Source organism: Grampus griseus (genome assembly GCF_964374135.1).
Source record: "Grampus griseus genome assembly, chromosome: 19".
Taxonomy (NCBI): domain Eukaryota; kingdom Metazoa; phylum Chordata; class Mammalia; order Artiodactyla; family Delphinidae; genus Grampus; species Grampus griseus.
In genome coordinates, this window is record NC_139013.1 from 51,483,275 (window position 1) to 51,505,748 (window position 22,474).

The 22,474-nt window shown below is 50.4% G+C and overlaps 1 protein-coding gene across 1 annotated transcript in view; it reads right to left on the reverse strand.

Annotated features, from left to right (window-relative positions):
* LOC309837378 (polycystin-1-like protein 2) overlaps positions 1–22,474 on the reverse strand; it is a gene marked incomplete at both ends in the record, with an annotated part of 78,740 nt that overhangs the window by 18,425 nt on the left and 37,841 nt on the right. The window contains 15 exon segments of the mRNA XM_082677838.1: positions 1,986–2,132; positions 3,763–3,860; positions 3,864–3,941; positions 6,777–6,878; positions 8,996–9,226; positions 13,106–13,299; positions 13,858–14,080; positions 16,744–16,875; positions 17,550–17,657; positions 17,661–17,676; positions 18,719–18,780; positions 18,783–18,845; positions 20,424–20,501; positions 20,503–20,607; positions 22,142–22,281. Of these exon segments, the coding sequence (XP_082533964.1) occupies positions 1,986–2,132; positions 3,763–3,860; positions 3,864–3,941; positions 6,777–6,878; positions 8,996–9,226; positions 13,106–13,299; positions 13,858–14,080; positions 16,744–16,875; positions 17,550–17,657; positions 17,661–17,676; positions 18,719–18,780; positions 18,783–18,845; positions 20,424–20,501; positions 20,503–20,607; positions 22,142–22,281 (1,777 nt within the window).

Consider the following 22,474-nt stretch of genomic DNA (forward strand, 5'->3'; position numbering starts at 1 on the left):
AGGGACAGGCATTTAGGGAGACAGGAATGGGGAGAAGCCTAGTCTCTTTGGAGCAATCCTGGGATGAGAGGGAGGGATTTGTTTCTAAAATTCATCATCTGTTTTTTTCTTTTATAGAAGAAATACAGCATCATAGTAGCATCACTTCAAGTTAATGATGGGGACTCTGGACAGAGTGGTTGGAACCCTAGACGGCCCTCTTACTACTGTGTGACCTCAGGCAAGTTACTGTACTCTTTGTACCTCAGTTTACTCATCTGTAAAATGGGCGTAATAACAGAACCTGCCTCACTGGATTGCTGAAAGGATTAAAGATGATAATTTTTGTAAAGCATTTGGCAAAGTAGCTGGCATATAGGTGAGTGTTCATCAGTGTTAGCAATAATTTTTGTTATAAGTTTTAAATAATAATGTATAACTCTAATATTGTTTGTTTTGTTACAATTAGGGCATTAGAGAATAGTGGTTAAAAATCCAAGGCTTTGGGTTCAGACTCAGTTTGAGAGAATAAAAATTGTGAGACAGGGTTTCTGAAAATGGCACCACATTCCCCTAAAGAATCTGTATTATTTCCCTATGAGTAGAATGTAGTTTAACCACAGGAGCTATTCAAAGGCCCAGATTCTGCTAAGAGTATCCAGAGTAGAGATTCCCAGCTGCCGCCTGTCCTGATTGGTCAATGCCAGAACCCTCCAGGGTTGTACGATGCTCTGTCACTCAGGGGTGTTCCGGTGGCCTGGACTCAGAGTACAGGTGCAGAAAGAGAGAGGTCAGTTGCCAACAACAGTAATTGTCCATGTTATTTGTCTTATTCGACAAATATCTGATGCCCCTGGTGCTGTGTCCCAGGCTCTCTGCTGGGCACCAGGGATTCACGGGAGGGATGAGGAGCTTTTGCCTTCAGAGAGCTCCTTGCCGAGTTTCTAGGCATCACATGTGCTGATGCACTCGGAGGTAATACCTGCTTCTGTAACTGAGTACTTAGTGTGAGCCGCATAGTGTGCCAAGCACATTACTACAGCGTTTCATGGGACCTGGGACCCCCTATGGGGCAGGCACACTGAACTCGTCATCTTTCAGATGCGGAAGCTGAGACCTGGAGAGGTGCGGTGACATATCCAAGGTCACGCGGCAAGTCAACAGCAGGCGTGTGGGACTTTGTGATCCGTGCCCACGTCTGTTATACCTCTCTTGGGGTCCAAGTCTCTCTGATTCAGACTTTTTCCCCCTTGGAGGCTGAGATGCTCACAGTGGCAGCTGGGAGGAAAAGTCATCTTGCAGTAAATGCACTAGAAGCAGACTGAATGCCCATCCATAGGAGAATGGTCGTGGGACATCCATTCTGTGGAATATCATGCAACCAATAAGGAAAATTTGACCCAAACATACCCTGCTGGAAGGATGTGCGTGATATATTATTAAAGAAAAAAGGCAACATATTTAGAGTAGCATGCCATTTAAAAAGTTATAAAATAGCGATCTGTGGTGTTGTGTGTGTGTGCGCACATGCATGTGTGTACATTTGTACCTGCTTATTTGTGTTTGGGGACAGATGTGGAAGTATGCACGACAGGAAAGGGGGTGAGGGAGTGAGTAAAGCAAGGGGAAACATGCTGAAAATTGCATCTAGGATAAAACAACATGAAGAAGAAGCTCCAGGTGGCCAGACGTTGAATCACCATTCAGATCAGTCTGTTCACTCATGTAAACAATATTATTCTGTGACATTCGTAAGTAAATATGGATAAGTGTTCCATAACTGTTATCACCCCCTGAAGATAATTCTGTCTTGGAGGGTCCATGTCCCTTCAGGGCCCTTTCATTGCAACAAGGAAAGCTGGTTATTAATGTCACACACTCAGAGCTGCCCCGGCCCACTAGCTGAAATGTGCTTTTATTTGGCTGTGACTGAATTATAACGCAACTTCCCTAGAGATGAAAGAACAAAGTAAAGAGCATTTGCTTAAAAAGAGAAAATATAGTACCTGAATTGTTTCCTGTCCCGCTCTGTGGCCACTGGAAATACCTTGTCAAGGACACAGTCTCCGACATTGATGGACAGCCACGAGTTGCAGAGGAAGTACCACTTACGGTCCATTGCCAGGTCATGCACCAGCACCCGGCTTACGTACCTGGAAGGGACCCACACTTTTGAGGATAATGTGGTGGTGGGATGAGACTTATTTGGACCCCATGAAGGTCCAAACCTGAGCCCAAGAACGAGAACTCTTGGAAAGAGACTTTGTATTTTTCTTCATTGCTCTTGGTGACTTGATCAAAATGCCCCAATCAGTGGGTGAATTTGGCCTCATGTGGGGAGTTCAGCTAGTGTAGACCGCCAGCTTGGAGGCTGCCAGGTTTTCACAGATATGCTGCAAGAATGTGCATTCTGAAACTGTGAACCCTCATGCAGGGCAGCAAGCCCAGGGTCGCCGGGCTTTACAAGTGAGGAAGGCCAGGTTGTCTTGTGTATAGGGAGGTGCAGGCTTGAGCACGCGAAACTTGGTCCTCCTGTGGGCTTCCATCCAGAGAATGAGCCTACCGTCCATTCAGCATTTCGTGGCGATCATCTAACCTGATTTAGATCTTTGAGGCCCAGGAAGAAATGAAATTATCTTGCCTCTGCTGGGAGGTCAGATCCAGCAGCAGTTGCTTTACAGGGAAATAAGAGTAATGATAACAAGAGGCACTCTTTATTGAGCATTTACTGCACATTGGAGACTGTGCTAAGAAGCTCTTGACATGCACTTTCTCCTTTCAGGAAGGATAGTCCCATCAGGCATGCAAGAGCTACCTCTGTTGAGGTCACACAGCCTCCTGGGGAGGCTGACATCCCCTGTGACCTTTGGGTATAGAACCTGGGTGTGATCAAAACCCAGGCATCTCAGCCCAGCTCAGGACAGCTCCAGAGCCCCCTGTGTGGTCAGCTGAGCTGTCTGTGGGCTGCATCAAAGCTCTTCTCCTTCTGCCCATCCTACCTCCTTCCCTCCCTGCCCAGGGGCTGATCCCAGGCACTCCTTGGATAAACAGCCTCCATATTCAACTCCATCTCAGAGCCGCTTCCCAGGAACCAGCCCTGCAGCTGAGGATCTTAAAGCATTAATGTATTAGTGTTTTTGTCTTAAATGAGTCAAAGACAGTGGTCTGAATGCTGTGTTTTCCTAAAGCTGCCAGCCACCGATGAGTGTTCAGGCTGGAGACCACCCATCTGGGTCACTAGTTTTGGCCTCAGACAGTGGGAAGGAGTCTTGGCTCTGAGCTTGCCAGCTGTGTGACCTGGGCAGGTCAGTTATCTTTCCCGAGCTTAGATTTTCCCACCTATAAAACAAGGATAATAACAGTGCTTGTTCCAGAGGGTCACTGTGAGCATCCAGTGAGAAAAGCACAGGAAGACCTAATTTAGTGCTCTGCAGAAGAGCTGTTCTTAGGTCTCCTACTGGAGAATCAGCCCAATGTCTCATCTACTTTCCTCGTATTGGGCAGGGTTTGTCTTTGCAATAGGCATCTATCCCATTTTACAGATGGGAAAACGGAGGGCTAAATGACAGGTTGATGCTGCAGATGTGTCAAGGGAGGGACTAGCATTGTGTGGCCTGTGGACTGGTGGGCCTCTCTGACCCTTGGTTTCCTCATCTGTGAAATGGGGATCCATTCTATGTGTCTTACAGAGGCTCGTGAGGATCAGCAAAGCAGCAAATGCACAATGCCCAGCCTTGGTCATGGCACTTAGTAGGTGCTGTGGTTTACCCACCCCTGACTCACCAGGATGGCTGGTCCCCTGAGTTGTCATGCCGTAGCCGCAGGCCCCTCAGCTCCCCCAGGGGAAACAGGGTGGAGAGTAAGAACACATCCACTCCTCCTCACTCAAAACCCGGGATGTCGGGGTCTGACAGGTGGTGGGGCTCACTCTCTCCATCCAGGCCATATAGGGTGACAGTCATCTGAAATCCAGAGACCAGTAGTGGCCAGCTCCACGTGGTAACTGAGCCCCGTGTTTCACTGGAGGTGTTGAAAAACCAATGAAACCCAAAAAAGCATGGCCTTTTCACCTCCTCTCCTCCCATCTTGGACCTGCCAGAGTTATTTTTCAGTTGTGTGAAGATTTTGGGGTGACACTATCTGCATTCACATCCTGGAGATGAGTTACACTCATAAAATGCTTCCTGATGACCTTTTCAGACTTCTCGAATATTTATTTGAAAGGGCCGTAGGGCAAGAACTGGTTTTTCTCCCTAACGATTATATTCTCAATGCCTCCCAGAGTTCCCGGCTCTGAGACAGGAATGAATGACGGCCCACTACTTTGAAAATACATATTCCCAGGCCCCACTCCAGACCTACCAAGAATACAGGGCTCAGGAATCTGTATTTTTCTGAAGCCATCCTGGTGATGGCTGGTGGCCATGCCTGATTTCCTGAGCCAAAACCAACTACAGCAGATGACACCTATGCTCCACTGACATCTATCACTCAGCCTCACTATGGTGGGGTTCCCACGTCCAACTGCCAGCAGCTGTGCCTCTTTCCCTGGGGGTTTCTTTGGCTGTTAAAGCAGCAGGTTGAAGGTAGCAGAGAACTGATGGCCCCTGCAAGCCATTTTCCACCAATGCCTGGTGGGATTGGTGGATAAATAACCCAGTTCACTTAGTCCTCAGCTGGGATGACTTTGAGGCCCACATTCCTTACTGTTTTCCAGAGTTCCCCAGTGGGATTGGGCTGCAGTTGCCCACAGGGGTAATGGGGTTGATTATGCGCCCCTTATTTGTTCCTTCCCTTCCCTGCCTGGCTTCCCACTCCTGTATGTGGTGTCCTGGGACCCCCTCTCAAATCAACGACCTGTGCTTGAATCCTTGTTTCAGAGTCGGCTTCTACAGCAGAGTCTCCACTGTAGACTTTTCTCAGTCAGATAACTCCTTGCTCTGGGGCTGTCCTGTGTGCTGCAGGATGTTTAGCACCATCCCTGGCCTCTACTCGCTAGGTGCCAGTAGCATCTCTTCCTCTCCCAAGTTGTGACAACCAAAACCACTTCCAGCATTGCTAGCTGTCCCTGGGGGCCAACCAACTGAGAACCACTGTGCCAGGAGAACCGAACTAAGACAGTATCAATTGAAAGGTGACTGCAACTCTTCAAGAAGAGAAATGGCCTATGGATCACAGATTTTCATTCTTTCTTTCCTTGTAAGGTCAGCTCTTCAGTGTCAAATGGAAGTGGGATGGATGTTTCATTAGATGGATGAAAGTGATTCCTGCAATTATTCAACAAATAGTTACTGAGCACTTACTCTATGTTAGCTGGTTGAGGCCCTAAGATGCAGCAATAAAAATTTTTTTTAATTTAAATAAAAATAAATAGGGCTTCCCTGGTGGCGCAGTGGTTGAGAGTCCGCCTGCCGATGCAGGGGACGCGGGTTCGTGTCCCGGACTGGGAGGATCCCACATGCCGCGGAGCGGCTGGGCCCGTGAGCCATGGCTGCTGGGCCTGCGCGTCCGGAGCCTGTGCTCCGCAACGGGAGAGGCCACAGCAGTGAGGGGCCTGCATACCGCAAAAAAATAAAAAAATAAAAATAAAAAAATATATACATGAATAAAAACAATAAGATTTAAATAAGATTTTAAAAATAAAAAGTAAAATGTAAGTGGACACATGTCCTGCTCTCATGGAGCCTAATGTCATTTTTTAAAAAAACAGGGACTTCCCTGGTGGTGCAGTGGTTAAGAATCTGCCTGCCTATGCAGGGACACGGGTTCAAGCCCTGGACTGGGAAGATCCCACATGCCGTGGAGCACCTAAGCCTGTGGGCCACAACTACTGAGCCTGTACTCTAGAGCCCTCAAGCCACAACTACTGCAACCCGCATGCCTAGAACCCATGCTCCACAACAAGAGAAGCCACCGCAATGAGAAGCCCTCACACTGCAATGAAGAGTAGCCCCCGCTTGCCGCAACTAGAGAAAGCCCGCGCACAGCAACGAAGACCCAACTCAGCCAAAAATTAATTAATTAATTAATAAAAAACAAAAACAAAAAAACAATGGAGATTTCTCCAGGATAGTGCACACAGTGCCTGTGGTTCTCAAACTGTGTTCCGTGGAGTTCCATGGAGCACAGGTTCAGTAAAGGAAGCTTGGAGGCTACTGCAGGGGATGCTACCTTCTGATGAGTGATAGGGTGAGGCCAGACTTAACTAAGGATGCTGAGACATGACAGAGACAACCTGCTGTATGCGCCACAGCTAAATTTAAGGATTTCAGAGAATTCATAAGCAAATGGAATTGTGTCCTCATGACCTCTAGTCAGCCTTCTCAGGGACAGATGGATGCCAGCTTATCAGTTTTCCTAAAAAACGTAATTCAAGGCTCGTTTTCAAATGGTTGCCATTGTTTGTTTCTTTCCTTTCTCCCCTTTCTCTTAGAAATTCTGTTTTCCCCTTTATTCATTGATAATAGTCTACTGACTGTTCTTCATATGTGAGCACATTTGTGTGCAGGTAACCAGCTGTCTGAATTATTTTTTAATAGGATTAAATGAGAAGACCAGTGAGTACAGTACCAGACCCCAACTCTCCCTTAATCCACTCCTCCTTTATATTTTTAAATATTGGGGCTTAGGGTGTTACTTTGTCTGGCAAAAAGATACTTTTCTCAAAAAAAAAAAAAGCAAAAGTGAAAAAACCCTACAACAAAATCCACTGGGCTAAAGTAACTCAACAACGGACTGGCAGGTGCTTTGCTGAGTGGGATGTGCTGATCAACCGAGGTGTCTTGCAGGTCAGGTACCTTTGAGGAAGTGGCTGCCCCCCTCCGGTGTCCGGTATAAATTGTCACCAGGTAGTGGTACTGGGCAAAGGCGTCATTGTCCTCCAGCACTGTGACCTTCACCTGGACAGAAGCATGGCATTAGGAGGGCTCTGCTTGGTGGGTTCATCCACAGCACAGCAGCCAAGAGTGAGTTGGGCATTCATGGCAATTAAAGGGGGAAAGCAAAACTCTGTATGCTATTGATTCATTCTATCAGGTGAGAACTGTTCTTTACAACAGCAGGGTTTTAAGTGAAAACCAAAACTTTTAAAATAAAAACATACATTCATTATTAAATGTCACCCAAAGTAGTCAAATTGGAAATGAACTTGGTATTAAGCTGAGAATGTTTGATGCTTGAGCTGATGACTGCAAACTCTGTTCATAAATAATTTCTCATAACCTTGGTAACCAGATTGTGCCTCTAAGGGAATTTAGAAGGAATGAATGTTAAGTTGTTTTCACAGAAAATAAATAGCAGGAGTTGGTCAGAGCTGCAGAGCGCTCTGTGATGAGCTGCCCAGATCTCCTGTCAATGGAGGGCTGTTTTCCCAGTTGCCCAGGTGGTGTAGCCAGGAATGCAACAGTCGCCTCTGTCAAGGTCATGCCCCATCCTGGAGAGGCCAGTATCTAAGAACAGATTGATGCATTGCCCAAGATCAAGACCTGGGCTTCTCAACCCAACTCAGGACAGTTCTAGAGCTCCCCAAGGGGTCCCCCGGCTGTCAGTGGGCTGCATCCCAGCTTGACTTCTCCCCCTGCCCATCCTGCCTCCTTCCCTCCCTGCCCAGGGGCTGATCCCAGGCACTCCCTGGTAAACAACCTGCATACTTAACTCCATCTCAGAGTCTGCTTCCCAGGAATGAACCTAAAGCTGAGGGACTTAACGTATTAATGTTAAATCCCTTGGGCAAATCAAAGACAGCAGGATAAATGGGCAACTATTATCTTTTTAAGTTTCATACCATCCTAACATGTTGAGAAGTATTGCTGTGTATAGGGGTGGTAGGGAATGTTGAAAGTTTCAGAGCTTTGTGACAATGCATCCTTGTATTCATTTGTGCGCCCAGTCACTCACGAATGTTTGTTGAAGGCTACTATGTGTCAGATATGATGCACGTATCAGAAAAATAATCAGAACTTTGTTGTCACAATTGGTTGCACAAATGGTTATAGTTTGATCTCGTTTCTATCCTCAGACCTGACTTACTGTCAGGCAGATCTGGGTTCGAATTCTGGCCCCTGGGAGGGAGGTGGCTTTGGACTAGTTAATTGCCCTCTCCGCTCCTCACTTGCCTCCTCTGTAAAATGATAGAGGTGCTGTGCAGTAAAGGGTGAATTCAGCAGGCTTGGGTTATCCAAACCCCACACATTCCAAAGCATGGACCGGTTTTGGCCAGCTCATGGAAGATAACCTCTAAGTCCTTGAAATAGCCTGCATGATAAGAGCGTCTGACTACGTGGGGCCTTGGGCCACCCCAGGCAGTATGTGCTAACGATGTGATCTGTGGTGAGGGCTTTGGGCCGCGCTCTGTCAGTCTGACCTAGGCAGGCATGGGGAGCAGTGGTTGCTGGAGACTAACTGAAGTCAGTCATGCAGGCTCCATACCTATGGGACTTACTCCCAAGAAAACCCTGGGCACCAAAGCTCAGGGGAGCTTTCCTGGTTGGCTGTGCTTCACATGTGCTGTCACACGTCATTGCTAGGAGAATTCATCTGTCCCTAGGACTCCACTGGGAGAGGAATATTAGAAGATCTTGCCTGATCCCTCCTGGACCCTTTCCTTTGCTGATTTTAATTTGCACCATTTTCACTATAATAAACCATAATTGTAAGGATAGTGGCTTTTTAAAGTTCTGTGAGTCCTAGCAAATCACTGAACTCGAGGGTGGTCTTGGGGACTCTCAGCACAGTACCTTCTCCTTGGGGCTATCGTGAGCATTAAGTGGGGGTAGTACCTGGCACATAGTAAATTCTCAATAAGAGGTCAGTTTCATACTCCTCCTGATACTTTGATGAACAAGGACATTTTACTGGTCAAGAGGCTGAGGGGCCAGCTTACCTGAGATGACTCCAGGGGTCAAGGCCTGGATTTGCAGCTGGCCCCTCAGCTCCCCACCTGGGCTCCATCCCCTGGAGCCCCTGCAAGGGGACACTCCTGTCCTCCCTCCTGCTGCTGGGGACTGTGCAGCCTCACCTTGGCCTGATCCTGAGCGTCCTTCCTCCTCACCCAGATCACCACCAGCACGTAGGCCACACAGAGGCAGCCTATGGTGGTCACGACCACAGGGCTGTCCGCGAAGGTGGCAAAGAGCTCAGCGGTCTGGCGGACGTCCACGGCATTGGGCATGACCAGGAGCGTGCTTCCACAGAAGGTGAGGTGGTTGCAGAGGCGGTGTATCTGGGAGCGGGTGGTCCGTGGCCCCCCGCAACCCCAGAGAGGCCCTGGTAGGGATATTCAGGGAGCACATCCCCACCCGCCCGAGCTCAAGTGGGGAGAACTGTGGGGGGGACACTGTCCTGGGGAGGGGCTGGGGAGGCTGCTGGGAGACCAGCTCCGGGATTCCTTTGGGCTTTTTTATTTAGTTAAGAATTAATTTTAAAATGCAGAGAATAATGTCTATAATAAGCATCTTTGCACCTGTCGTCCTCAGTGAGCAACTGTGTCCATCTTGCCAGTCTGCTTTGCCTTTTTTAGGTAAGAAGTATTACGGGTAAAATTGAAGTCCCTTCTGTCTGCCAGCCTCCCAAAGCAGCCGTCATCACCCATTTGGTGTGCGTCCTCACACTGCATTCTCCCACCGGGTGCTCATTCACTGGACAGCTATTTGTCGGGTGCTCCTTCCAGGCCAGGCGATGGGCGAGGTGCTGAGAGGACATTCAGGGTGACCAACTCATCTCAGTTTGCCAGAGACTTTCCTGCTTCTCACACTGAAAGCCCCCTTAGTCCCAGGCAAACTGGGACGGTTGGTCATCTTACACTGAAGAGCAAAAGAAAAAGACGGAGGTTGGGGGAACCATGCAAGAAAAAGGGAAGGACAGATATTTAAATACTAAGCTGGTGTCTCAGCACCAGGAAAAAATTCTCTAAATTTTACCCACCTTAGATCGAGGCGCCTGCGGCGCCCCCGTCCTGGGCTCATGCTTTGAAGAGTCCCAGTCTAGCCGTCCTCAGGCTGCGCCCTTCTGCACAGGATGAGGAGTTGGGGGCGGGGCGGGGCATGTCCACCACAGCACATACCACTCATCCAGGACTAGGGCGAGGTCCTAGGTGACCCCAAGAAAGATCCCCCGCTTAAATTTTGCACTCTGGATGCCTCACTTGCCTCACCTAGTCCTGGCCCTGGCACGCCCACTTTTAGACGGTGGTTTGGGGACCTGGACCTCAGAATTCCCTGTTACAGGGCCTGCCCGGACCCATTCCTCAGGGTCGTCCTTCTGTGGAGGACTGGCTACTGCTGTGGCCATCCCTGGGCACAAGGGTGGCAAAATGTGGGGAAACGGGGTATGTAGATGGAACTTGGGCACGAGGTCCCTGGCAGTGTGGGGAGTGCCGTTGGGGGAGGGAGGAGACAGGGATGAGGCAGGGCAGGGCCCCCATCCGGCTCTTGATTCATACTCTGCACTTAGGGGCAGTCCTTCCCTAAAGCCCCCAGCCAGCCTGCAATCCACCCAGGGCCATTTGGTGGGTAAAGATTTAATTCAAACCCGCAACCCAGCACTACCTTTTCATTCCAGGGTCCACAATGAGGTGGTAAGGTAGGAGGCAACAGAAAATACTGGCATGCGGAAAGTTCTGTGCCCAGCACCTGGTGAGGAAGAGCCCGCAGCAGCCCAAACATCCCCACAGGTAATTCTTTTACCTTGAAACGAGCCACGGAGAGAGGCCGAGCCCTCCAACAGCTATGGCGTCAACTGCTTTATTGACAGATTTCACATGGGTCTTAGTTCCATGTTTGCTCACCGTTTCCCAATCCTGGTCAGCATTTGGCATACAGCTGTGGGTCTTACAGGAACCCTTGGCACACCCAGGAGGGGTGGGGCTAGTTCAGAGAAGAACCCCAAGCAAGTACCAGTGACAAGACCATCTCAGCGCTGGGAGCCCAGGGACCAGACCTGATTTATGCCTAACATCTTTGCCCTCCTGGGTTTTCACAAAGACTTGGAGGACAGTGGCTTTCCCAGTCTTTTCCAGCATGAGAGTCCTTTTGAAAACCATAAATTAATCTGGAAAGACCGGAAAATTTTCATGAGATCCCCTCGTGACAGTAGTTTCACCTTTAGTATCCTTCGAGAAAAATGTACAAATAAGAATGCGGTTCTCAAACACCTTGCAATAATTCTGCATTTCCCCCCTGATAAGGTCTGCAGTTTACAGATTTGGAACTTTCTTTAGTTATTTTGAGAATACAGTGGTGGTTTTCCATCCAAACTTAGTGATCGCATTTACTTATTTTTTTCCCCATTCACTTACTTATGGCTCCTCAATGATCTCTGTATTGAGATCTCTGTATCAACATCTATATAATGAGCATCAGGTACACAATATTGGGTTAATGTAATTTTGGCACTATAACACAGCTCCCACATTCTTTTTTTTTTTTTTTTTGCGGTATGCGGGCCTCTCACTGTTGTGGCCTCCCCCGTTGCAGAGCACAGGCTCCGGACGCGCAGGCTCAGCGGCCATGGCTCACGGGCCCAGCCGCTCTGCGGCATGTGGGATCCTCCCGGACCGGGGCACGAACCCGTGTCCCCTGCATCGGCAGGCGGACTCTCAACCACTGAGCCACCAGGGAAGCCCCCACATTCTTTTGTACACCCCACATTCGTGTATGTGTGCATTAGTAGCTGTATATTCTTAATAACATAATAAGCACCTGGGAACCCATGACTCCACTCAAAAGCTAGGAACTTTCCAATAAGTTACGTTTAGCTAAGTGGTCCTCCCCCAGTCCGTCCCCATGCTCCCCCTCAACCCAACCGCATGCTGAAGCCTATGTCCATTGTTGTCCTTGATTTCCATTTTATATAGTTTTGTCTTCTCTATGCTCAGAGTGTCTAACACAGCAATCACTTTAATCTGTGGAGCACCTCCTATGTGCCAGGCGCCACATTAAGTACTTTATACCCCTAACCTCGTCCAGGTCCCACCCTGTGGTAAGTGGCAGCCATCCTTTGTCCCCATTTGCAGATGGGAAAGTTCAGAGAGGTGGGGTGCCTTGTCCAAGGTCACCTTGCAAGTACTGATGATGTGGGATTGGACCCAAGTCTGTCTGATGGCAGAGCCAGTGCCGCCAGCCCCTGCACCATCCTGTTCTGAGCCCCGGCCTTGGAAGGCAGGCTGCAGCGGGTATTCTGCCAGCAACGTGGGGATCAGACAAGCTTTTGGTAGCGAGGACTCTAAAAGGTTGCAACACACCCAGGGTCTCGTTCACGAGGTACAAAGACCTGTGCTTCAGGTGTGGGGGACCCACTGTCTCTTGGACATCTCAACGTGCCTTCGTCTCTTCTTGGCACTTTGAGGGGGGCTCCCTATGTGTGGCAGCTGGAAGCAGGAGTTGACAAGGAAGCCAAAGATGCAGCAGAAACAAACCCGGAAGGAGCTTGGCTTTAAGTCCCCTTCTGTGGCTCTGCTGGGACCTGGCTTCTTACACTACTTATGACTGTTGTCATTGGACATATGTGCCATTTGCTTCTTGTCTGTGTCCTCTGCTAGACTGAAAGCTCACTGGTTTTTCTCATCATTGTATCCCTATCAGTTGGCCTTGCACCTGGTGAATATTTGTAGAATGAATGAAAGAAGGTATATGGTATAGGGGATGGAGACAGGTGTGTGACAAATTTCAACTAGATGTGGAGGTTGCTGTTCTTGGGGAGGGTATGGAAGTCCAACAGAGGGAGACTGGAAACATCTGCCACCCAAAGAAGGTGGCATTGGATTGGGCGATCGAAGGGTGAATCGGAGTTTTCCAGGCGGGATAGGGAAGAAGGGTGTCCTGGGGGAGACAGCAGCATATGCAAAGGCATGGAAGAAGGAAGGGGGACACTGATACCTCAGGGATGACTTTTGATGGCCTCAAAGCCAATGTCTGTCACCAGGACAGTGTCATGGGCTTGGGTCCTTGGAGGCAGAGCTGAGCTGCCCTGAGACAGGGATCTGATTGCAATTAATAGGGCCCCATGCCTCCAAGGGCTCTGTGAGCTCTGGAGAAGCAGTGCGTCACGTCGCTTAGAGCTTTTGCTCTGGGGACAGACCTGGGTTTGAGTCTCAGCTCTACCACCTTCTTATTTGCTTCCCTTTCCTTACCTGGCACCTGGAGTTGTCCCAAGTCCCCTGGACCTCATCCCAGAACACACAATGGGACAGGAAGGTGGTGATGCCAACTGTGAAGTCCCTGCCGGGGGCCGGCTCCAGGTCAGACTGGGGGATCACAGTCAGATAGTAGATGCCTTCTCCAAAATGCAGGTCCTCTGGGCTCAGGATCCATGTGGACAGCCCATCTTCAGGAAGCGGGGGTCCGGATCAGTCTGAAGCCTCATGGAAACTGGACTAACATGACGGGAGAGGGGCACCAAGATGCCTTGGCAGGGAATCTGATCCTGATGGCTGCCCTGATGTCCTAGGAGTACCCTCTCCTCCTGAGACCAGGAGCATGGAAGAAGAGGCACTCCCAAGTCAGGGTGCTGAGCACAGCTGCCAAGTCAGACTGACCAGGGCTCAAATTCTGACTCTGTCCCTTCTTGACTGTGTGACTTTGGGCCAGTTACTTAACCTCTCTGTTTTTATCTGAAAAGTAGAAATTTTATTCTTCTTCATCCCTAAGGGCTATTATGAGGATTGTAATGAGTTCAGTTCTGTGAGTGCTTGTCAGCTTCTTCAGGGCAAGTGTTCACCTAATATCACCTAGTAATAGTAATAATACCACCAACAGAAATAAGCACTGAATGTAGCAAGTGTTTTCCTGTTTTTCTTTTTCCCTATGGCCCTGATTCTCAAGTTTTAAGCTGGTCACAACCCCCAGGAAGCAGCTCAAGAAACTGACCCAGTGGTGGGACTACCTGGAACAGCCGTTGGCAGGAGGTGAGCTTGGGCGTCGTCGCTGGTCACGCTGGGGTGGTAGCCGTAGCCCAGGCTGAGCATGAGTGGGATGTCAGGTCTCCAGTGCAGCTGGATCCCCAAAGCCACACCCCCTGAAGTCAGGTTCACCCACAGAGCTTCAGGTCTGGTCAGGTTCAACACAGTTGGCTCGCTGTGTCCTTCTGAAAGCTGAGGCAGCAGGATCTGTCATCAGAAACAGTCAAATCAAGGGTGTGCCAGGACAGGAATGCCAGTGAGCGTCAGGGCTGCTGGGCAGGGTGAGCCCCTGGGGACCCGAAATCCACCCTGCGCTCTGCTCTTTCCACTAGTTTCCGGGGGCTGCCGTGACAAATGACCACAAACCTGATGGCTTGAAACAACACAAATTTATTCTCTTATAATTCTGGATGCCAGAAGCCCAAAACCAGTCTCACAGGGCTGCAGTTGGCAGGGCTAGTTCCTTCTGGAGGCTCCAGGGGAGAATCCCCTTCTTTGCCTATTCCAGCTTCTGGAGATGCCTGCAGTCCTTTGGCTTATGGCCCCTGCTTGCATCACCCAACCTCTTGCTTCTGTCATCAAATCACCTTTTACTTTTCTGGAGTCAACTCCCCCTCCGCCTGCCTCTTAAAAGGACCTCTTGATGACACTGGGCTCACCCAGATAACCCAGGATCATCTCTATATTTCAGGATCTTTAACTTGAATCACATCTGCAAAGTCCCCTTTTGCTACGTCAGGTGATGTATTCACGGCTCAGGGATGAGGATGTGGATAGCTTGGGGACGTTTATTCAGCCAGTACTCATCGAGCTGTTCACCCCAGCTTGGGGCTGCATCTGCACAGAAAGTGCACAAGGATGGCATATGAACTAGTGGTGGTGTCGATCAAAGAGTGGAACAAGTAAGATTAAGTTAGGAGCACAGGCCGCAGAGGCACAGAGACCTCTGTTTGATCTTGACTCTGCCCTGTATTAACTCTGGGACCTCTGACCAATTAACAGACCACTTTGAGTATCAGTTCCTTTTCTTTTTCTTTTTTCCTCTTTTTTTTTTTTTTTTTTGGCCTCACTGCACGACTTATGGGATCTTAGTTCCCCGACCAGGGATCGAACCCAAGCCCTCAGCAGTTAAAACACGGAGTCCTAACCACTGGACCGCCAGGGAATTCCTGAGCCTCAGCTTCTTGTCATCAGTAGAATACATAGACTCACGGAGACTATTCAGAATGTCATCATATACAAAATACTGAGTCAGGTGCCAGATACACAGTAGCGCTCACCAATTAGTTGCTGCTACTCCTCTGCTTTTACTGTTACATTAGAATTTCTCACAACCACTGTCCATTTAATCAGCTCTCCAGCTTAACTGATGCCCTCCATCCCCTTTTAAAAACAGACTGATTAATGCCCACCATGCACTTTTTATTTGCTCCTGGTGGCCCTCTACGGTAGACACAGGAATATGCCACCCAGCTCTCCCTTCTAGGAAGGACCTCCTACCCAGTCACAGGGAGTATGGTCAGCAGACAGGCTCCAGCTCTCAGCTCCTTTAGGGTCTGCCCTGAAGAATTTATTACTTATATTCCCTAGAAGCGGAGGACCTGCCATGCCACGCAGGGCCACAAGGGAAGCACTCGGTCAGGATGCAGGAGCAGGCAAGGGGGAAAGCGTAGTCCACAGCTTTATTGGGGTTTCCACAGGAAAGGCAAGACAGGGCATAGAAAACAGCTTAGGATTGGCCAGTCTGAATAATTCCAGCAGACTTTGGCTATAGGGCTGGTCTCTAGTTGGTACCTGGCCCTGGGATGATTTGGGGCAGAGCTTGAATATTGGCCTGGTGTGTGAGTGAGATAAAGGGGGTGGTTGGGGTATAGACTCAGGACTGGTTGGCGTTCACATGAAAGGTGTGCCCTGGCAGAGCCCTTGCTCTCTCTGAGAACTGGCTGGCCCCGGGAGGGGCAGTCTCTCCCCACCAGCAAGGTTTCTAAGGTATCAAAACATCATAACATACAGAAGATAGCAAACACGATTGCTAGAGCCTTGGTGGCTGCTACTTGCTGCAGAGCCCCCTCTGGGTTGACTGAGCCTCTGTGGAGTCCGGATTGTAGTCTGACTTCTGTCCAATCCTGTTTTCTTTCTTCACTCGCCACAAGCATTGATCTCTAGCAAGCATCTTGCACCACAAACACCTTCTCAGTGCCGGCTTCCAGGGAACCCAACCTACAACATCTCTCTAGTAATCCTGGCAGCCCCTCCTACCTGTCAGGCTGTATGCTCAACAATAGACAGCTGTGTCTGATCCCACACCTGCTAACGTCCATCGTACTTGTGATTGTAAGGGTCTGTTTCGATGATAGCTCTCATAGAGTGATAAGTTAACAAAGTAGGAGTGTAAAAGAACTATTTGCATAAAAACTTAAGTTGAAGGCTTTGAGAAGACTCAATAAAGATGAGTGGGGAAAAATTGTTATTGAATTAGTCACTGATGAGAAAACTGTAGAAGATTAGAAAAAAAGTCATTAAAATCTCAAAAGAATCTGAACTCGTACCAGTGTGCCTACATTTTTTATTCACTTTAAAGAACATCTAACCATGTTCAGGGGATGATTTATGTAGTGAAGATGATTAAAATTCCAATCAACAGATTTAAAGAAACTTTCAGTTGTACACCTTAAGATTGATGATGACGTACATTTATAGTTTTACGTTAAAATACAATGCTTAAGGGAGGATAAAGATCATTTTTAATGATTCTCTTCTTTAATCTTTTTCTTTTTTTTTTTTCCCATAACCGACCAACTTTTGGTCCCAACCAAGTTGAAAAAGAAGACAGAAGCACCTCCTGACTTCTGAGAGCACCCCAAGTCTACCTTGATACCCTCCGACAGATTCTTCACAGGGATGAGCTGTCCACTAGGGCTGGTCAGAGGGAGGCCACCAACAGTTCCACTGACATCGAAGTGACTTCGTGCTGGGAATGGGTTCTTTGGGAAACTCTTCATCTGAAACCAGGAACAAAGAGTGTCAGCCAAGGGCCCCGAAGGCCCGAAGGTGACTAGTTCCCTGTGTGAAGGATGAGGTTTCCTAAGATGGGATGGACAAGTGGCTCTTGCCCTGTGGGGTGACTGGGAGGGCCCCCCGCCTTTAGCTGCTGCTGTCTGTCCTGGTATGTGTCTTCCCTTCAGGATTGTGGCTTCAGAAAGCTGGGCCTAGAGACCCAATCGGACTTGTTACAGCTGAGCAGTTACTGGGCTATAAACAGTCTGAGCCTTTCTTCCTGCAAAGCCAGCAAGTCTCTAAGAGAAAGAAGTTTGTCTGCTTTCTCTGAGGCTCAAGGAGCAGAGAGTCAGATGTGCCCTAATTTGGGAATGGAAAGAGCCCTGAGTTTACTGTTTCCTAGCTATGGAACAAAGTCTGAAGAGCTTAATTTCCAATGACTAACTAAACCAGGGCTGCTGGAGAAATTCCACAGCACAGTAGAAAGAGGATGGACTGGGGAGTCAGAGGCCTGCCACTTTGCTTGTGGCCTCAGGCAAGTCACTGAACCTCACCTGTAAAATGGGCATAATAATTCCATAATTGACAGGGTTGTTATCAACATAAATGAGCAAATATATGTGCAGGTGCTTTGCAAACTCTAAAGGGCTGTTCCCAGGGAGATTCCTTCCGTTGTTACCCTTATGTCCACAGGCACCCTACCATCCTCCATGGAGCCAAGGGAGGGGGCAGCAGGCAGGGTGAAGGTCGCAGAGCTGGCAGCAGCAACGTGCACAGGGGAGCCTCGCTAACTCCGGGGCTGTATTCTTTCCACAAGGTGAGAACAGAGGTGCCAGGAGAGAGGGGAGAAGGTCAGAGTCAGAGGAAGATCTGCCCACCTCTTGCTCTACAGGGATCCCGGCTTTAGCACCAGAGTGGGCGGCTCTTTTGTGATCCCTGTAGATAGTTCTGCGTATTTACATCAGTAGGAGCAGCATAGAAGGCAGCCAATGTCTCCACTCTGGGCTGGCGGCTCCCTGAGGACAGGGCTGTGGCCAGGTTTGCCTACTGTGGCACCCCAGTGCCTAGAGCAGCGCCTGCCTCATGATGGTGGTCAATACGTATTTTGTTGAATGAATAAATGAGCTTGGCTGTAGACATTTCCCCAGACTTATCTCCCCTACCTACTTGACCTCTGATGTCATGGGCTCCCATAAAGCCATCTTTACTGGCCTTTGACCTCATCCCATCCGAGTAGGCTGGGGATCTGGTTTCAGACCCTAGTGCTGATCCGGATGCTGCTCTGGGAAACTGCCCCTGGGATCCAGGAGAGCACCCCTGGCAGGAGGAGCCAAGGGAGGGTGCTTGGAGCCGGGGGTCTCAGCGGTGCCTGCAGCGTCGTCCAGCCCACGACTGTCAGGAGGAGGGATGGAAGGGGGAGGGCATCCCCAGGTACTGGAGGAGGGCTCAGTGAGTGGTAGGCAGGAGCTCCACGGAGAAACTCCCAAGGCAAGTGTGTCCGGAATCCCCTCAGGTCCACGGAGCAGCAGGCTTGCCAGACACACTCTGGGTGAGGTTAAAAGTGGGCTAGTCCCCTTCATTCTGCTCCCTCACCCGCACAGCCCAACATGACCCGTCTCTCGGGACACATGTGTGGCTCTGACACTGGCGTGGTGCTCACCACGTCCCTTCCTGTGCTGCACAAACACCCAACACGGGGACCTTCTCTTGGTGAAAAGCCCTTTCCACTCTAGGTCCCATCCCTTCCCCCACTGCCAGGCAGGTCTCCTGGGCTCTGCCTGTCACAGGGTCTTGGGATGTGGGTGTGGCATGAGCCAGGTCAGGGGATGCCACAGTGTAGCTGGTTACCTGTTTGTGTACACGGAGATGGAGGGGGCGGCCAGCATGGCTGGAAGGCCCCCGGGCAGTCCCCACCCGGCAGGACGGCGGCCTGCATGTGCCCCACAGCTCCTAGCAGCTGGGGCACTATGGCTGTCTGGAAAAGGAAGCAGGGGACACTGCTGTGGACCGGTGTCCGTATACCACCTCTGGTTACTGCCACCAGGCTAGTGAGCCCTTTGGCAGGGACTGGCAGAGGAGCAAGGCGGAGACCATGATGGAAGGCCCCTTCCTGGGCACCAGGCGCTGTAGGGAGCCAAGAGTGAGCACTTAGAAGATTCCAGGCTCTGCCAGCAGGTGCTTTACCTCCCCTGCTTGGCAGAGGGGGAGACAGAGGCACAGAGAGAGTGATGACTTGCGGTGGCCACGCACTGATAGGGGGAAGTGCCGGGATCACGGCAGGGCTCACTGTGCGCCTGTCCGTGCTGCTCCATTGGACCCTGACATCTGCCCACAGCCCAGGTCTTATTCGTGGGGAAATGGAAAGTCACGGGGTCACCCGGGCTCAGACTCCAGTCGCCATGCAACCCAAGCCCTTGGGTGAAGATGTGGCGTCGCTGAAGCCAAGGCAGGCGTGGGGAGCAGGAGGGCTGGACGTCTGTGCAGAGTTCCTATCAGTGCGCAGGCTGCGCGTGTGTGCATGCGTTATGTCTGATGGGTGTGCGACCGTACATGCGTGAATGTGAGTGTTATGTGTGTGTTGAGGGGGACTGGGTGTGAATGTGTGTGTGTGAGTGTAAGTGTGTGAATGTGTGTCTGAGTGAATGTGGTTTGAGGGTGTGGGAGTATAAGTATCTGAGCATGAATGAATGTGCGTATGTGGTTTTGTGTGTGACTGCAACCATATATGAGAGTCTGTGTGTTTGTGTGACTGTGTGGCCCTGTGTGAAGATAGGAGTGTAAATGTGCATGTGTGTGAGTGTGTGCTGGAGTGTGTGCTTCCCGATGTATGTGAGCATAAATGAGTGCCTAGAAGTGTGTGTGAATGTGTGTGTGTGATTGAAGGTGTGTATGAGTGTTAGTGTTCGTGGGTGTGTGTGAGTGTGTGGATATATGTTTGAGTGTGTTTGTGTGACCACGTGCGAGAATGTGTGTGTGAGTTCTTCTTGAATGCAGTGATGGCTCCGCATGGTAAAGGGCTGTGGAGCAGCAGGTAATGGGTTCTGTGGCTCCGTCATGATGATGTCCTGGGGACTGCGGCCGCATGAGGCTGTGCTGCAGCTCTTCTTACTCTGGGGGCTGCCTCTCTTCTAAAGATGTTCTGTATCCTTGGCTAAATGAACCAGGAGTTGGATTTAAACTTGCAAAGGTGAGCCTACGATCTCTCCAACGGGTGGCCTCTCCAGGATGAGGCAGAGCTTGTCCACCTACTACAGATGAGGAGATGAGGCTGCAGGAAGTTGTGTCACTGGCCCACGTCACAAGGCTTGTGAGTGACAAGGTCAGGGTTCAAACTCAGGCCGCCTCTTTTGAAGGCTGCACTTGGCCTGCTGTACCACACTGCCTCCCAGAAGCTCTAGTCTCTGGAGCCTTTCTTTCAGCTCCTAGAAGGGACTTTAACCTCAGTGCCTCAGTTTCCTCATCTGCAAGATGTGGAGAAAGATCCACCTAGAAGTGCTGGTATGAGCTGGGCACGCGGTAAGCGTGACGTCTGTGTCTGGGCTGGGACACCTACCTGGCTGCCATTGGCCCCTGCAGGCTCTTCTGGTCTGTCCCTCAGGGAAGCTTCCAGCACGCTGCACACAGCCTGGAACCAGGTCTCCGGTGGCCTCCTGGTGCCTCTGGTCCTCAGGATGGGCCTCGGCACTCACTGCCAACAGGGCCTCACTGGCATGCTGCAGAGCCCGGCTGGCCTCCTGCTGGGCTCACCCCAAGGAGGAGGAAGAACAGCATGCGCCCCTGCCTGGGTTAGATCAGCCTCTGGGCCATTCCAGGGACCAGCGCTACAGTGGAGGGGAGCAAGATGGGGGCTCAAGCCAGGGAAAATCTGGGCTGGGCCCGTCACACAAGCTGCCTGTGTCGCTGACTTGAGGCCAGGTGTCTCTTCCCTATCATGTGCTAAGTTCCTTCAGGACACTAGCCTCATGCATCTCTGGATCTTTCCCAGAGTGCCTTGCACAATGCCCAGCACAGAGTAGGCATTCAGTAAACATTCACTGACTTGAGATAGCCGGCCGGCTGGATGGCAGGCTGGATGGCTGGCTGGCTGGATGGATGGACATAGCACTTACTCCGATTTTGTAATTATATGTGTATTTGTGAAACGGTTTAGTAACTGGCGGGCCCAGTTGTCTAAAAGTGCCATGAAGGCAGAGGCCATGTCTATGTGATTTGCTGATGAATTTTCAATGAGTTGCATGGTACCTGGCATATACTAGGCATCGGGGAAGCACTTATTGAATGAATGAAAAAATTAGTGTGTGGATAAATGAGTGGAAGGGTGGAGAGACGGATGTCTATGTACGTGTATAGATGTATGTGCATAGAAGGGATGCATGAGCAAATGGATATGTAAAGTGGGAAGTATGATATTAGGGTGATCAGGGTCCCAGAAATAAAGGTCAGCATAGCAGGCTCCAGGACCAGGAATGTGAGGGGGACAACCTCCTGACAGAGTGGGTGGGGCAGAGCCAAGACAGCTGTCCCCTTTACCGCTTAGGCTTCTTTATTGACATTTGTCTGCCACAGCGTTGGGAACGTGGTGATTCAATTTGAGTTCTCCAAGAAGCAGGCCCTAAGGCAAGAATTTGAACAACCAGTCATTTATTTGGAGATAATCCCAGGAAACGCTGGAAGCAGAATGGGGAAGTGAGACAGAGAAGGGTAGGAAGCCAGTCCAGGGGGTGTGATCAAGCCACTTACCTGGGGCTCAGTCCTACTTGGGAGGTCTCCACCAAGAGGAGCAGGGGAGCCGGGGTATCTGTACCCCAGCCCATTAGTCACTGAGAACTGCATTGACCCCCTGATATGTCCAACCTGCCATGTGGGCAGGCAGAATGGACTCTGGAGGGGAGGTCAGAGAAGGCCCCCAGGCAAAGAAAGGCAAGAGCTGGCAGCTGGACATCACAGTGCACTCAAGTGGGGGACATGGTCGGGTCAGCAGCAGCATCTGGACACACCCTTGACCACCCAATGATTAGTTAGATTCAGGTGTGCACCGGCTGGTGGGGGAGTGAGGTGTGTGAGCACACAAGCAGAGGGAGACACGGGGCTGTGAGAGGGGCACCTTCCCTCCCTTGGCATCGCCCATGTGGGACCCTTGGGAACAAGAAGGCAGAAGTCTTGGAGGCCCTGTGACTGAGGGACCTGCGACCTGGGTTGGGGTTTGTTGTCAGCCACCCACCGCAGAGGTGCACGTCCTATTGCCTGGCTCAGCGGGTGGGAACTACTCACCTGGGCCAAGGGCGTGAGCTCCTCACTGTGGCGGATCACCTCTTTCAGTGCCTCGGCCAGCTCCTGCACCTTCTGCATGTCCCCCAAGGTGGTGCTGACCACAGGCAGTGACCCCGCAGACACAGGATGTGCTCTCTGACCTTGGCATAGACGTAGGAAGGTGGGGAGAGGAAATGTAATTCCAGTGGCTTGATGAAGCTGTTTCAGAAAGATTTGGGGTCTGAGAAAGTGACCAGGCTCATGTGGGGTTTTCCAAAGCCGGTAGACTTCTTCTTGTCTCCTAGGATGTGTGGTGGGCAGAATCATAGCCTCCCAAAGATAGCTACATCCTAA